The sequence below is a fragment of the Silurus meridionalis genome, chromosome 19 (assembly GCF_014805685.1).
Source record: "Silurus meridionalis isolate SWU-2019-XX chromosome 19, ASM1480568v1, whole genome shotgun sequence".
Classification (NCBI taxonomy): Eukaryota; Metazoa; Chordata; class Actinopteri; order Siluriformes; family Siluridae; genus Silurus; species Silurus meridionalis.
In genome coordinates, this window is record NC_060902.1 from 5,288,144 (window position 1) to 5,305,673 (window position 17,530).

The following is a 17,530-nucleotide window of genomic DNA, read 5'->3' on the forward strand; positions in this document are numbered from 1 at the left end:
TTATACAATGTGGCATTTATTACAATTCAAAGTCATGATGCAAATGGGAATAAGTATTTACATATCAATAAAAATTCCAAACAGTTTTAAAAAGTATACTCTTTATATAAAGTGATTAATTTAATAAGTCTCAATTGCAGGTTTATTGTATTAATAAAGATTCTCAACACAAGCGTAGTGTAATATATACCTACATTATACAACCAGAAATGTTTAAACCTTCATTCATACCGTATTAATAATCTGTTTACTTGCACATAATATTATCATTATGTAAAGGATAATACATTATGTATAACAAAGAAGCCTTAAAAGCATTATATTATAATCTGTAATGCAGCCAGAAAATAATTACCAACAATTCTTTCACATTTGTCACTGATAAAAGTCATAAGGCATGATGCTACAGGAGAGTGCAGGAAGTCGGATATTTTGTGGTGTAAACCTTCTTTTCAGTCCCATAAACAAAATAGTCATAGACTTTGCCATTGTAGGAGTAGAATGCTTGAGTGAGAGGCACCAGCTCTACCGACTGTCGCTGTGGAGAGACAGATAAACATACAGAAAGAGAGAAAAATAGAATGAGAGACGTAATTATTTTTACAATATTTCAGCAACAATGAAGCATTCCATCCCAACAACTCAGAGCATAGCTCTGGATAGATTTTCCTAGGTTAGTCTAAATTTAACACCACCCTGAAGCTCACCAGTAAAACCAGTACCCTGGAATTACATGGTGTTTGTTATTTTGCAAGTCTAAAGTATTGAGCCATACTGTTTGGATATGTATGTATTTATGTATGTACTCATAATACACTGAACAAACTTAATGGCCACCGATCAGGCATAACATTATGACAACCTGCCCAACTATTGTGCTGGTCCTCTTTTCACTGCCAAAACAGTTCTGACCCGTTACAGCATTAACTTCTTCAGCCATTTGAGCTACAGGAGCTCGTCTGTTGAATAGGAGCACACAGGCTAGCCTTCACTCCACACATGCATCAATGAGCCTTGGCCGCCCATGACCCTGTCGCCGATTTTCTGACAGATACTGACCGCAGCAGACCGGAAACACCCCACAAGAGCTGCAGTTTTGGAGATGCTCTGACCCAGTCGTCTAGTCATCACAATTTGTCAAACTCGCTCAAATCCTTATTCTTGCCCATTTTTCCTGGTTTTTCCTGCTCTAACACATAACTTTAAGGACAAAATGTTCACTTGCTGCATAATATATCCCATGCACTAACAAGTGCCAGGATGAAGACATGACCAGTGCTTTTCACTTCACTGGTCATAATGGTTATGGCTGGTTAGAGTGGTTACCCTTAAACCTTTGTCTTGAACAACACATTAGTGTATAAAATAACGTGATATCTCTATTATAAAATGGAAAAGCTATGTCTTGCAGTGGCAAGCATATATATAGTTTTCTAACCCAAAAACACTCCAAAGTTCATAGTCCTTTTCAAAATAATAATAATAATAATAATAATAATAATGCATCAGTAACTTGCATGCTTCTGTAGTAAATATTAGAAACATTTACAGAACCCTGAATATATTAAAGCTTTATTTTGTGAATTGCTTCTATAGATACTACAGCATACTATGTATTCTGACACCATTTTAGTTTATGCGCTGGAAGGAATTGGAAATTCGTTGCATTTTCTGCCCCCTAGCGGATACATCAAAAGCTGCAATTGCCCAAGTAATAAGCAAAAGCTATTGTTTTGGAAGATTTTTTGCTCACCTGTTGCACGATGCGACTAATAAAGAGTATTTATTCAGGTGCTCATGAATAGCTTCTTCAGAGGCATTGCAAATCTCTTTGTCAGGGAAGCCTACAATTGGATAAACCTGCGAGAAAAGCTCTAGTAAATACTGATTTCTTTTTACATATCAGGATATAAAATCTGTTATTGATTTATAAAAACAAAAAGATCCTCATTACACAGATATTCTGTTTAGCACATGTTGTTATCTTTAAAGCCATTTATAATGCTGCTGTGGATTTATTAAGCCTCAATTTTAATGCTAAAATTTTAACAAAATTTTAACGCTATTACAGGTGAAGGAAAATGATCCAAATGGAAAAATGAATACCAGGAGACTTTCGTCTATAAAGAATGCTTCCCCGGACACTCTCTCAAACTTCTTCAGGGGGAACTCAGGCAGCCGGTCGGGTATGAACTCATACACTTGGTTCTTCCTAAGAAACGTTATATACAAATACACATGTTTAGGAACAACTAAAAAATCATGGATTCCATTTTAAAACTGAAAATACAATTTTTATGTAATTTTTTAGTACTTTAAATGTTTAAGATGCTGCACCATTTCCTACGTCACTATATAAATGAAATCAAATCTGTGATATTGACTAAGTTATCGCCCTTGTGCAAAAGGCCACATTTTTTCATGCATCTTATCTCTTCAATTGAAATCTTGTTTAGACAACACACTAATGGTTTTGACAACAGGTTTTACACAAACTTCGGGAGTCTGTGTCACCTTGAGTGCCTACTGGCATTAAGGCACAAAGTAAATGCACTAATGACTACAAAATTTTGAATAGTAACAAGATTCTACATTCTGATTCAGGTTATTGTTGATATCATTATTTATAATGAAAAATATCATGTTAAAAAAGAATGCCAAACAAAAACATTTGCAATAGTTTTCTCAGACACTTGGAACACACTGTATACGTCTAGACAGTGAAACAATTTTACATAATTGTAATGACTAAATAGATTTGGAAGGAATCAGTGTTTAGAGTGTAGACTTCAACCTTTAATGAAAGAAGTATAACAAAACTTTGTATTAACCATAAATGCTGCAAGTCAACACATTATTCACATTTAAAATTGCATCACTTCAAATCCATTTTGGTTATCTATACCGGATAAAAAATTTATTACTGTCCAAATAATTATGGAGTAGACTGTACATATACAACTGTACACTAATCAAAAACAAGGCATAATGTGTAGGTAAAGACCTGCTTAATCACAGTTGATTTTATCCCATGCATATTAAAGGGACCTGAGATTTCAACTTAAAATCTTTTGATCTTTATTTATATAATTTTCTATTCATCCACTTTTCTTAAACTTGCCTTAGAAATTGATCCTAAATCAAAACATTACTGGAGAAAATCCACTTACCATGTGACAGTGAGCTGAATGAAATGCAAAAGCTTTTTACGGCCATTACATTTACGGCATGTTTTATGACCACTACCATGGCACCATGTACATCTGAATAAGAAAACACTTATTAATTACAGCTGTATTTAAATTATATCTACCACGTAATTTGATATCAATATAAAGCATACAGTTATTAAATGCAGCTTTGACATTAGTGGTGTTTACAATTCAAATTACAGATTTCTATTAATGTACAGTACATGTATTCTATCAGTAGAAACAACTCATGATTATTTCATTTAACCTGTTTTTAAACTATTTTTTCTAATAATTAAAAAATATCTAGCTATTGACATCATCAAGATTTACAGCTTTCTGTAACAGGAGACTGTTCAGAACTGTTCAGCACACAGGTAAAGAAACAATGGTTTATAGCTGCAATAAAGTGATAACAGGAACTGGACATGCAGGACATTAAGTGATGTCATTTTATTTTATGGAAAATAGCTGTGGTATAAAAGAAATAAAACATTTCGAGACAAGCTGTTATTGGACAAAAATCAAGTTCAGGGTGGTAATGATCAAACCATTCCATTGGTAAACAATATCCAATAACATTATGTCCCACATATTTTATTCTTTACTTAGTACACCTTGTGTGATGCAGAAGATGCAGTATAAATTGTGACACTTACATTTTTCTTCCTCTTCCATGGCAGCCTACACATCTTCTGTTCCGGCCGTGAACAGCACCATGACAGGACATACAGCTGGTCTAAAGGTAAAAAAAAAAAAGGTATTTTAAAACATAACACTATTCATTATTTTTATTATTTAACATTGGATGTTCCAGTGGCCTTGTCTTTGTAGTTTCCAAGAATGTAATCATAAAATGTTTCAGAGCCCTCTGCTGTCTGTAAAGTGAACTACAGTTGCAATGTAAATATATAAAACTGTGTGCTTTGTGGCTAACAAATTGAGAATTTAAAAAGAATCACCCAAAATAAATATATAATCATAGCTTTCCTAAGCAACATTTTATTATTATAATTTATAAACTGTACCACTAGATATGTGATTAATGTTATTAGGTATTGCCACACACATAAATAAACATGGACACTAGGACCCTTAAGTAGGATCCTCTATGTTTTTGTATACAGCTGGGAGATTTTGGCTTTTGGCTTTCACTTTTACTAATTTATTTCACATTCAGATTGGCATGATCAGAACATATTCACTGTTTTGAAATGTGAGATCATATTTTATTTTATTTTGAGCCTTAGGCATAAAGGTTCATATATTCTAGTTTTCAAGACTACAGGAAATGAGTTTTACAGTAAACACTAAGAATTCAGGTCAGCAAAAGTACAACAGCCACAATATATTTTTCATTAAAAACTTTTGCTCAACTCAATTTAAACTTCAAATACAACTACTCACCCATCCTCTGCTATGGCAGTGTGTACAGCGCACACGTCCTTTCCCCTGGCACTGATGACAAGCCTGAGTAATGACAATAATTACACAATTAATTTAATGAGAGAAAACAAATATCACATACATTAAATATAAACATCTAGGGGTTTCCAAGTGACCTCGAAGTGTTCTATAGCAAAGTGAATACAGTAGAGTAAATACGAGATAATGACTGCAAAAAAAAATTAGTAAGGATAAAAAAAATTACAAAAATTAATAAATAACAGAAATCATAATATTGGCTCAAGATTCTTAAAGACAATACCTTTACAGATGAAGTGTGAGGCACACGCACTTTCTGGATCGTGTCAGTGAATTTGGAGGGATACTGCACTTCTACCTGCCATGGAGGAGGAATGCTGCCATACTGTGGTCCGTCCACATACTGACCTATTCATGAAATAAATAAAAAATGTTCAAAAAAAGTGTATTGTCATAGTGTGTATGAACTCAAAGATCAATACTGGCATTAAAAAGTAAAAATTCTAGATATTGTATTATACAAATGGGTGGATGAAAATAACATGATTTTAAAATTAATTTGACAATATGACACTTTGTCACTGTTCAGCAGATGTGACTGGATTTGGCCAGCAGTCCAAACTGCATGCCTGAATCACAGTTACATTACAGTCACATGGAAGTTTTGGTTTTAGCAATGTAAGACATGCTCTTATCTATAAAAATGGGTAAAAAGGTGTCCCATTGCTAAAATAGCAGTAGTAGCTAGAATCAACTTCTTCCTGGGAATAGTTTGGCATCATTCCACGTAAGACTCAGGTAGGACATGTGATCCAAAGTTTAAATGTTACATATCTATGTACCACATAGCCACATAGTGTTACTACTGAGCCAAACCATGTTGATGCTGAATTGGTAGATGTGAACTGCTAAGGTTAAGTGTAAAAGATAAGGATTACCAACTTGTAATACCTGTTCAGGACGAAAAATAAATAAACTAAACTAAAAGTGTTGATCTTTAACAAAAGTTGTTAATGGCATCAGGGATATACACACTATTTTTAATGTTAATCTATTTTGACTTTACTACTCTGTAATGAATGCAAGAATAGGTCATCCATCATCTTTGGTTATCGTTCTGTAATTTATGAGAAGCTTTGCCTTGCTTATCTCTGGGAGCTTCCTGAGTATGACAACAGAGACATTGTGTGTTGGCCAGAAATAGAGCTGGGGCCTTGGTGCAAAATAAAAAGTGCACTAAAGAGGACAAACAAGTTTAAACTTTATGGAGTAAATCAGTTTGTAAGGATTTACAAAAATATGTGTGAAAGACATTATCATGAAAAGTATGAAAGCAAACAATAATGTTCTGCATGTGCTGGTACAGGCCTTGGTTTCAAAAAAGTAAATAAAAAAATTTTAAAACCTAAGGGCTAACAATTTTTGTTCGCTTAACTAAGCAATAGAAATAATAAATGTATAATGTATATATTATCTCATTCATTAAAAAATACACAAACATTAAAATTTAACTTTTTACAAGCATGTGCTGATATTAAAATGGCTTAGAATTATACCTTTTAAAATTGTAAGCATGTGCTAACCCCTTAACCGCTCATGTAACTATGGTTATTCATAAGAATAATATAAAATTTTATTCGCTATTATGTTAAAATTCCTTGAAATGTTAAAATATTAAGTAATGTTTTTTTTTTTTTTACAAAAGCAAGGAATTTAAGTTTGGAGATGGTGACAGTCCTGCAATTCGCTTAATTCAAGAGAGCTATTTTTTTCTAAACTTTCACATTGAATCACATACAAATTTGTAGATGAAAAGGCCCCTGTTCTTATGCTGTGTTTCAAATACTACCAACTTTATCACTTTAAAATTGGTTTATCAGGTGATATACTGTATACATATATAACCTATTATTAGCACATGCTCAATGTGTTGCATGTTATATACAATACCAGTATATATCTCATGCTCCCAGGCACTTGATCTGGACTCTGTAAATGTTTCCAAGCGATACTAAACAGAAAAAAAGGTTATTTTCAGATAAAGTGATTGTAACTGGAAAAAAATAAAGTGATTGGTTGTTAGGTAACAAGCAATAATTACTTTATAATAATAGTAATGTCAGAATACCACTAGCATGACTTAATACAGGAATTGATTTACACGATACACTGTAAAAGGCTTCAAATCCTTGAAGACCAGGTTCTGGGCAGGTTTGCTGCTATATGTCCATTTTTTTCCAACAAACTTGAGCAACGCTTCCCTGGCCACATCTTCAGACACCTGAGGCACCCTGTAGGATAGAATACAATTACATAAAATGTACAGTTGCATTCACACATTTTAAAAATAATAAAATAAAACAATGTATATATATATATATATATATATATATATATATATATATATATATATATATATATATATATATATATATTTTTTTTTTTTTTTTTTTCACATAGATATGGCTGAACATACAAGTGCATTTCAATAAATTAGAATATCATTTAAAAGTTGATTTATTTTAGTAATTCAATACAAAAAGTAAAACTTGTATATTATATAGATTCATCACACAAAGACTGATATAATTCAAGCGTTTATTTCTTTTAATTTTGATGATTATGGCTTACAGCCAATGGAAACCCAAAATTCAGTATCTCAGAAAATTTGAATATTGTAAAAAAGTTAAATATTGGAGACTGGTGGTGTCACAATCTAATCAGCTCATTAAATACAAACACCGCAAAAAGATTTCCTGAGCCTTTAAATGGTGTCTCAGTCTGGTTCAGGCTGCACAATCATGGGGGAAGACCTCTAACTTGACAGTTGTCCAAATGACGATCATTTACACCATGCATATGGAGAGAATGACACAAAAGGTCATCGCCAAAGAAGCTGCTGTTCACTGTGCTGTATCCAAGCCCATTAATGGAAAGTTGAATAAAAGGAAAAAAATGTTGTAGAAAAACATAAAACAAAGCCCATTCAAGAATTTAGACTGCAGCTGGAGTCAGTGCTTAAAGAGCCTCTACGCACAGACGTATACATGGGCTACAACTGACGTATTCCTTGTGTCAAGCCACTCCTGAACCAGAGACGACATCAGAGGTGTTTTACCTGGGCAAATTACAAAAAGGACTGGACTGTTGCTCAGTGGGCCAAAGTCGTCTTTTCATGAAAGGAAAGAAAATTTTGCATTTCATTTGAAAATCAAGGTCCCAGAGTCTGGAAGAAAAGAGGAGAGGCACAGAATCCAAGGTGCTTGAGGTCCAGTGTAAAGTTTGCACAGTCAGTGGTGGTTTGGGGAGTCGTGTCATCTGCTGGTGTCGGTCCACAGTGTTTTATCAAGTCCAAGGTCAGCACAGCAGTCTACCAGGAAGTTTTAGAGCACTTCATGCTTCCCTCTGCTGACCAGCTTTATGAAGCTACTGATTTCATTTTCCAGCAGGATTTGGCACCTGCCCACACTGGCAAAAACACCAAAAGTTGGTTAAATGAGCATGGTGTTGGTGTGTTTAACTGGCCAGCAAACTCAACAGACCTGAACCCCATAGAGAATCTATGAGGTATTGTCAAGAGGAAAATGAGAAACAAGAGACCAAGAAATGCAAATGAGTTGAAGGCCACTGTCAAAGAAACCTGGGCTTCCACACCACCTCAGCAGTGCCACAGACTGATCACCTCCATGCCATGCCGAATTGAGGCAGTAATTAAAGCAAAAGGAGCCTCTGCCAAGTATTGAGTACATATACAGTAAATTAACATACTTTCCAGAAGACCAACAATTCACTAAAAATGTTTTTTTTGATTGGTCTTATAAAGTATTTAAGTTTTTTTGGTAAATGTGAGCCAAAATTATCAAAAGAAATAAACACTTGAAATATATCAGTCTCTGTGTGATAAATCTATATAATAGACGAGTTTCACTTTTTGTATTGAATTCCTAAAATAAATAAACTTTTTATGATATTCAAATGTATTGAGATGCACCTGTAGTTAAAGTTTATCATTTATGTTATAAGTTAGCTAATTAAGCTACATTACCATCTTTATTTTCTCTTATTTAAAGTTATGACAAAATGCAGCTTGTGACATAAATGATCAAACTCAAAGTGCAATTTCCTTCATGTTAAATTGATGTCTTTATTAGGACACTGAGTAGATGTTTCACCATTTTTGCAAGAGTCCAAATAACATGTTCTAAATTTATTTGTGATGTCACCATTCGCAACAGTGAGTAATGGCTCATAAGTGTTATCATTTTCTGTGGCAGTTATATACAAGGCTTTATTATGAAAAAATGCTTTATTTGCTCTGTCCATTTTATTTCAAATGTATTGTTAAATATATCGCTCTCTACTTTCACAATTCTCTACACATAGGAACCTTACAGTGTCCTGACAAATCTTCTAAAAGAATTTAAGTGATAAAATTTATCATTTGCTTATACAGATTTAACCAAAAATATGGAAACACTGGTGTACTTTGGAAAAGGAATAAATAACCTTTTTTATCTGTATATGGTTGGGTCTATATCTAAAGATTTACTATAGTATTATTTTTTTATTAATACAAGTGCAGTAATACGCACACCTAATAGTCAATCGCAATTTAGAATGTAGATTTTTGTTATGGTATAAAAATAATTAACTTCACATAAATTGAAATACAAAGAGTAACATAATAATATCAATATTTATGAGCATAATAGTTTGCCTTCAATCGAGGAAGAATTTTGGAGAGGTGTAACTATAATTATAATAATTATTGGTGTAACTATAATTTGTATTGTGAAGCTTTTCTGAAGTAAAAATTATACAACATATATACAACTTTTCATACATCACATTAGGGATGGAGGCTTTCTTGTCATTCTCAGGCTCAGGAATGAAGTCAGGTGGAGGAGGGTAAATCTGATCTGTGCAGTCTGATTACAAAAAAAAAGTGTCAACAACTGTCCGCAAATGAGGAATTAATGTTCAACATGAACTACCAATCTTTATTAAACACCATCTGGTATTGTAATTTCCACTAATAAAAAACTTGAGACTATTATATTACTTTACTTAAAAAAAAAACCTTCATGAGTCTGTTTAAAGAAGCATTGGATTCAGTGGAAGCAAAAAATGTCTTCACATTTACATAATTTTTTATGACACAAAGTGTTTACCTCCACCTTTATGGCCTTCATAGCCCGTCACACGATCCAACCAGCCTGCAGGTGGCACTGTAGGACCCTCCTCGGGAATGTTTAAATCAAAGGCTCCTTTATACAGAAAAGAAAACGTAATTGACAAAATGACTGTCCCAAACACTTCTCTGTCCCTAGATGGTAAACCTCGAAATCTCTTTGTGTGGTTTTCATGTGTAATTAATAATCACTTTTATAAAAATAAAACATTTCCTGGATTTTCTGCATTATATTTAAAAAGTTAACTTGCGAATTTGCGTGAAGATATTTAGAAATATAAATGTAATTGAACCAACATTTACACCATTAACTATGAAAATGTAACAGTAACAAGTCATAAAATCTATTTTTTTATTTCAAAAATATAACCAAAGACAGCATCAGTCTATTCTTTTTTATTTTAATCCCAGTTCATCAGATTTTGTCCAACCTACAATGCACCATCTGATTGTCAGGGATGACCTTTTAATAAAGCAATTAATAAAGCAAAAATCAATAACTGATGAGACAGTATTTATACAATTTTAGCAATTACATTCTGGTTCTGTTTATATATTTTTTATGCTAAAATTGCTAACTGATAAATATGAAATATTGTAAATGTTAGACACATGTTCTTGCAATTTTCTTTAATATTTTTACTATAGAAAATAACCTATATATGATTATGCATTTGACAAAAAACACTGTCCCACTGACATTGTTAAGTTAATGATTATTAATAAAAAGGACAATGTATGCAGGACAACTTAGACAATGTATACAGGATGTCCTGTAGATGCATGGGTTTTACACAATCTCTGAAGCTCCACCTCATTTTTACATCTTTGTATAAATGTAAACATGAGAATGCCAAAAAAGCACGTTTTAATGAGTGACTGATTGCAGTAGCAAACTTTCAGCAGAGCCTGACAGCTTCTGGATAAACAACTGACAAGAAACACAAACATTGTTGTTTTGGCTAAAAGGCGAACCATTTTAATTCACCCATTCTTCCAGTGGCCTATTCATTGGGTCAGCTGTCTGGTTGCTCCAGCATACAGAGTTATAAATACAGCATTTCTCACATTTCGATAAGTGAACAATACATTTATGATGGAGATATAAATAGCAGCGTGAAATCGCTTCCTCCAACTGAGATCATACTTAAGATTTGTATTTGACCACAAGTAAAAGAAAGGTGAAGGAATGGTGGCTGAACAAACAATGCACTGAAAATACATAACTATATTAAATGGGGAAAGCTGTGCTATATTTTCCAGAATGTGAAACCAATGTTTGCTGTAGGTTCTGTCATTAAATAGTTAAACAAATATGATAAACCAAACCCCTATGCATTTTATTAGGCGAAGCGTGTTTGGTGTAACAAGGCTGCACGTTTAGATTTGCAAGAAGAAAAACAAGAAGTTACGACTGTAAAACAAGTAACAAATGTTTTACATTTTCACTAATTGAGGCAAAAAATATATATAAAAAAGTAGAAAAAAAATGTATAAAGTTTGATCTGTCTTTAAAACCTGTTACATGACAGCGCTGTTAAATTCACAAATCTGATTGGTTGGTTGGAACCTATTGATGAACTTTCTTCATCAGCAGTTCTGACAGTAGTTCTAGTACCAAGGTTTATATTAAAGCATGTTCTAATATGTCTGACACTGATGAACATATTTAAAGAAATTATTTGTTAAGATGGTGAAGTTTTCTTCGAGAACATCTTTATTTAGTGTTTTTTGAAGTCTCTAGTGTTCTTTGTAACAGTTTTATTTTTTATTTTGTTATGCTTACCACCATACTTTCTTCAAGAGAAAAAGAAGCTGGTGATTAAATGCATAGTTATAGATGTGATAAGTGATGCTCCATTACAATAAATGTATCAATATATGGTTAAAAAAAAACAAGCTGTCTTTCCTTAATAAACGAAACTGACATATCGTAGTACTAAAACACTCGGAGGAGTTCTGCTGTTAATGGGAAAGTATTAAATCCATGCATTGCATCAACACAAATCAGAGTTAAACATTTCTGTGGAACTTTTGTCACTATATCTAAAAGAATGTATGTCAAATTTGATTTATTCTGTTTAATTTCCTTTTTTTTTAACCATTTAGATAAGTGTGTGTTCTTGTTTGGTTGACCTTTTGTGCTTTGAATCGCACATGAACTTCAGGAATTGGCCACCAGATATTCTCTTTCACAATTTACTGGGAAATAGCTCATTTATGGAAATTTGCCCAGTCCTTGAAAAAGCAAAGCATTCACACACCATTAAACTACAGCTGCTCTACATTTTTTTCTTTGCTTTACACCAGATATAACGGGACACATGACATTCAAATAGTTCACCAGTCTACAGGACATTATCCCAAATGTCTTGAAGGTCATCCATTTTTTTTTTTTTTTTTTAACAAATGTGAGATGAGGCTTTGTAGTATACCAATTTTAGTTTACCAATTTTCACTGAAAAACTCTTGGGGGACTTTTTCATAGCCCAGTTATTTCCAAGAAGATTCACAACTGTTCCAAGTTTTTTGTTTTCCATTAGACAATAATGGCTCATACTATGCATAACTGCATAACTTTAGAAAAGACTTTTGTAACCCATTTACTTTACTTTTTAATCTAAATGCTGAGACTTTCTAGCCTACTTAATATTGCTATAAGGTGATGTTTAGATTCAAGAAATCCACGGTCAAACCTGAAGTAAAAGCAGATGTATTATAGAAAACTGTCCAGGTATATTTGTTTCTCCCAATACAACTATAATTCATCAGTAATTAGTGATCAGTAAACTTTAACCCGAGTATGGGGTTACAATTGAATACTAATGTGTTCGGTCTTCCCCCTGTAGTTGATAGAAACCAAATGTATAGTAGCTTACCGACATTCTGCTCCTTTTCATCCATAATCAGTAAAGATCAAAGTGCCGGTCTAACATCTACTGGATGTCTGGAATCTGGCGGCTCGAATATATTTGATCTGAGATTCAACTTGTCTGCGTGCTCGATAACGTTCGATAAAACCACGCCCACCTGGTGATGTCCCTCTCTTACTCCTTAGCGTTCACTTCGTTTGCCGTGATGAAGAATTTCCGGCTTGGGGGAAAAAAACCACTTTCCATCATGGAGTGGGAGTTTCGGAAAGTTTGTTCGACACACAAAGCGATGTAGTAACTGACAGAACGGTCATGTTAATTACAATAAAAATGAGATAGGGGGTCGGGAGTGGTAGTGGGAGTGTTTGTTTTGTGTGTGTGTGTGTGTGTGTGTGTGTGTGTGTATGGGGGGGGGTTATAATGGATTCAAAGTTGAAAAAATAATAATAATAATAATAATATATATATATATATATATATATATATATATATATATATATATATATAATTATTATTATTATTATTATTATTTTTAAATGTAGAAGTACTTTGACCCTCCAGCAGGGGGTAATACGGGCCTACATTTTCCATTTTACTGCCTGCTAAAATTGAGTTATGTTAAAAACATACTTTTGCGAACTAGTCCTAGGTTTTTCGTAAAACCAGTGTAGCAATGTTCAGTAGACAAGAATTGTTAATAATTATAAAAATAAAAATAAATAAAAAGTTGAACGTTTAACTCACGTGGCTACTTTGACAAAATGGCAATAACCCCTGAACGGAATGAGATATCCTCACGAAACTGTGTATATGTGCTCAATCTTTGGTCAAAGAAAATAAATGCATAGCTTTGCCACATGGTGGCGCTAAACAAGGAAGAAACGCTGTAACTACGCAACTGAACATGGCCGTCATCTGCCAATTACTTGTGAGCACCTTCTAAATAACGTCACCAAAGGCGTTTTTATTTTTAGTATTTCTTTTTGGAAAACATTTTCCAAAAATAAATTGTAGGTGCCTCAGGCCCCTTGGTCCCAGATAGTTATACTATTATTATTAATTAAATATATATAATTTCTTCTTTTTGGTGGTGCCTCTGGCCTCCAGGCAGTTTGGTTGTGCTATGTTTTGGCTTGTGCTGTGTTTGCTGCTGTTTGTAAATTATTACTAATAATATTATGAACATTTTATTTCAAAAATGACAAATATCAGCAAAGACAGCAATATCCAAATGCAGGCATCTGCAGCCAAGGGCCCAGAAGCCAAGTACCCAAAGGGTTTTATTTTTTCAGATTTTTTTAATTGACTTTTTTTTTTAATTATAAATGCAGATCAACATATGCTGCCAAAATACCAGTATTAATAGTCTGTATTAAATAACTCAAAAATCAAAAAAAACATTTGCTATTTAAATAGCAAAGAGAGCGAGAGAGAGAGAGAGAGAGAGAGAGAGAGAGAGAGTAGGAGCAGTGAGTCAGCTAAATGGCTTTAAATCACTAATGGAATGATGTCATTTTCTCTCTAGGTCTATAATATGTACAGTAAATGGGCTGGATTTAAAAAGAAATACATAGGATAAAGCAAGGTTTGAAACTATTCGTTGTTTTTGGACAAATTGATGCATATTTCAATGTATACTGTTCCAACAGCCACATACACTATGCCAAATTTTTTTATGAAGAGTGATCAAAACACATAGCTATCCAAACTCTTCCTATATAATAAACAAACTTTATTTCAAACCAAATAAGTTTTTTTTTTTAAAGTACAAGAGGCATACAGTGATAAGGCAAAATTAATAATACAATGGCTCTGAATTCTGTTTTGTTCACTGCAATGGAAAAACTTCACAAACCCTTGCACCATCCTCAACCAAATCAATATAATGTGAGTGCCTGCTAATTTTATTACTCCCAGACCTAGAAGCTCTTCTTAAAGGGGCAGGATGCTGATCTTTCCCACAAGAAGATGTGGTTTTCTGATAAGAGTCAGGACAAGCACTAGATTAATAGAATATTAATAATAATAAAAAACTATATACAGAAACCCTTATAGTTGTATTTGTAGTCTATGTCAGTCCTTCCGAACAGAAAGTCGTAAATTAAAATCCCTCTTCCACCAAGTTGAACCTTCTAGGCACTTACACAAGGTCATCAATCCTCAACTGAGGTTTTCCATTCACTCAGTTAAATGAATGAGATAATTGTAAGTTTCTTTGGATAGAGGTGTCTGCCAAATGCCATACTCTTTTAATGCAAATTCAATGGCATTAATATGATAGCGATATTTTATGGTAGTTGTTTCTGATACAAGGTGCATGTACAGGATCTCACATTTAATAAACATCTTATATGCTGCATCTTACATTACTGCTGGATCCCCTACAGTTGCATACCGAGCAAACAGATCGGTGGATGACGCAGTCAACATGGGGCTAAACTACATTCTGCAACACCTTGACTGCCCAGGAACATATGCCCGGATTCTGTTTGTTGACTTTAGTTCGGTTTCAATACAATAATTCCGGGAATTCTCCACTCCAAACTCCTAAACCTCACTATACCCCCTGCCATCTGTCAATGGATCACCAGTTTCCTGACAGGCAGGAAAAAACAGGTGAGACTGGGAGGTGTTACCTCCGGTATTCCGACAGTCAGCACTGGTGCTCCTCAGGGGTGTGTCCTTTCCCCACTGCTATTCTCCCTTAATACTAATGACTGCATATCAAGTGACCCAACTGTCAAACTCCTGAAATTTGCAGATGACACCACGTTCATCGGGCTAATCCAAGATGGTGACGAGTCTGCATATGAGCAGGAGGTGAAGCAGCTGGTGCTATGGTGCAGTCAAAACAACCTTGAGCTAAACACACTCAAAACTGTGGAGATTATAGTGGACTTTAGGAAACACCCTTCAACACTACTCCCCCTCACAATATCCAACATCCCTGTGTCATCTGTGGAGAACTTCAAGTTTCTGGGCACTACCATTTCCCTGAAATGGGAATCAAACATAAACTCGATTCTGAAAAAGGCCCAGCAGGGGATGTACTTTCTATGTCAATTAAGGAAGTACAGTGTGCCACAGGAGCTGTTGATACAGTTCTACACTGCAGTCATTGAATCTGTCAAGTGCTCATCAATCACCATCTGATTGGGAGCAGCAACAAAACAGGACAGAAACAGACTGCAGAAAACTGTTAAAACAGCAGAAAAATCATTGGTGCCCCTGCCCACTCTCCAGGACTTGTACCAAACAAGAACCAGAAACCGGGCAGAGAAAATCATTAATGACCCTTCACACCCTGGACACAACATCTTTCAGCTTCTCCCTTCTGGCAGGCGCTACAGAACTTTGTTCACTAAAATTGCCAGACACAGGAACAGTTTCTTTCCCCAAGCAATCACCCTCACTAACAACTGACCATAATTATATTCCTGCTCATATCTATGAGTACTGCACAGAACTGTCAGTCATCACATTATCTGTATATGTTGCACACACTATTGCTGCGATATACTGTACAAAGTTTTATAGTAAACTCTCTAATCATACCTGGCACACAATACTGTCATTTGCACTACCATGCACTCCCACACTTTATGTACATTACTGGTCTGTATCCCTATTTATTACCCACACGGTCTATACTGTCTCACATTGTCTGTATTGTCTCTATTGTCTTGTATAGTCTGTTTTTGTTTTGTCGTGTCTGTTTTGTCATGTATAGGTTTTTATTTATGTCTGTACTTTTGAAAGTAACAAACAGCTGGAACCAAATTCCTTGTGTGTGTCAACACACTTGGCCAATAAACCTGATTCTGATTCTGATTACATTCTATAAATGTAAATTTCAGCTATCATTATCGATGCAATCAAGGAATTCTTGTCCTAGCAAGAACACTGGAGAAATAAATGCATTATCCAATTTAATTTTAAAACTATTGTGGGAAACTGCTGCTTTTTAACAATATTTTTGTTCCATAGCAAAATGAGCATACATACATACAGTTGGAGTGAATTAAAAGAGGGAAAATAGGTAATAGAAAGCAGAACTGTAAATACAAGTCCTCTATAAAGCGGAACTGTAAAGTTCTCCCTTTTCTTACACACACACACACACACACACACACACACACACACACACACACACACACACAAACACATTATAGAAGGATAGCCAGCTAACTTAATTAAATCACGACCCAGCAGCTGCCTTTAAAGAGACAGGATAGAATTACTACAAAAGATAAACAACGTTTAATGCTAAACTAAAACTGATGACTAAATTTTGATACCACATATTCACTTTGGTAAAATGCTCCAAACACAATGTTTAAAAAATTAATATCTTTAAATCTGTTTCTTTGTACTCCTGAGGCCTGATGCGATGCCAGCCTAACTCTACCTTAGTTTCTTCTGCTTGGAGCTTTATGCAATTTTGACTCAGCTTCTATGATTATGGATGGTCTCAAATAGATACCCTAAACCAAATTTTAGTGTATAATCCCCTCTCCATATTGTACGTTTGTACATTTAAAGGACAGCTGCTGTTAACATAAATACTTTACAGATAAGATCTAAGTTATTGAGTTCCTTTAAGTATCAATTGAAGTGTCCATTGTATGTGCCACACCCTTAAGAATTTCTGCACTATAGCTAGATTAAGAAATAACGAATAGATTCTTATCATTTATAATCTACTGTCAATGTTTGCTAAGTGAGAAATAAGTAAAAATGTTATGTATGCACATCTTAATAGATTTCCTATGCTGAAATTTAAAATTTTGAAGAGAATGTTTCATATTAATTTTTGAGAGCTTTTGAACCAATGTTGCATCATTCACAGG

General features: G+C 34.1%; 1 protein-coding gene across 1 annotated transcript; it reads right to left on the bottom strand.

Annotated features, from left to right (window-relative positions):
- Positions 1-13,492, bottom strand: ssuh2.1 (ssu-2 homolog, tandem duplicate 1). Its single transcript, XM_046875729.1, is given in 14 exon segments — positions 1-538; positions 1,754-1,776; positions 1,779-1,860; positions 2,107-2,212; positions 3,171-3,263; positions 3,851-3,930; positions 4,599-4,661; positions 4,900-5,024; positions 6,567-6,627; positions 6,778-6,907; positions 9,460-9,544; positions 9,788-9,883; positions 12,687-12,900; positions 13,425-13,492. Coding segments are annotated over 13 exon segments (1,104 nt in total). The 5' UTR covers positions 12,712-12,900; positions 13,425-13,492; the 3' UTR covers positions 1-403.
- Positions 13,493-17,530: the final 4,038 nt, after the last annotated feature.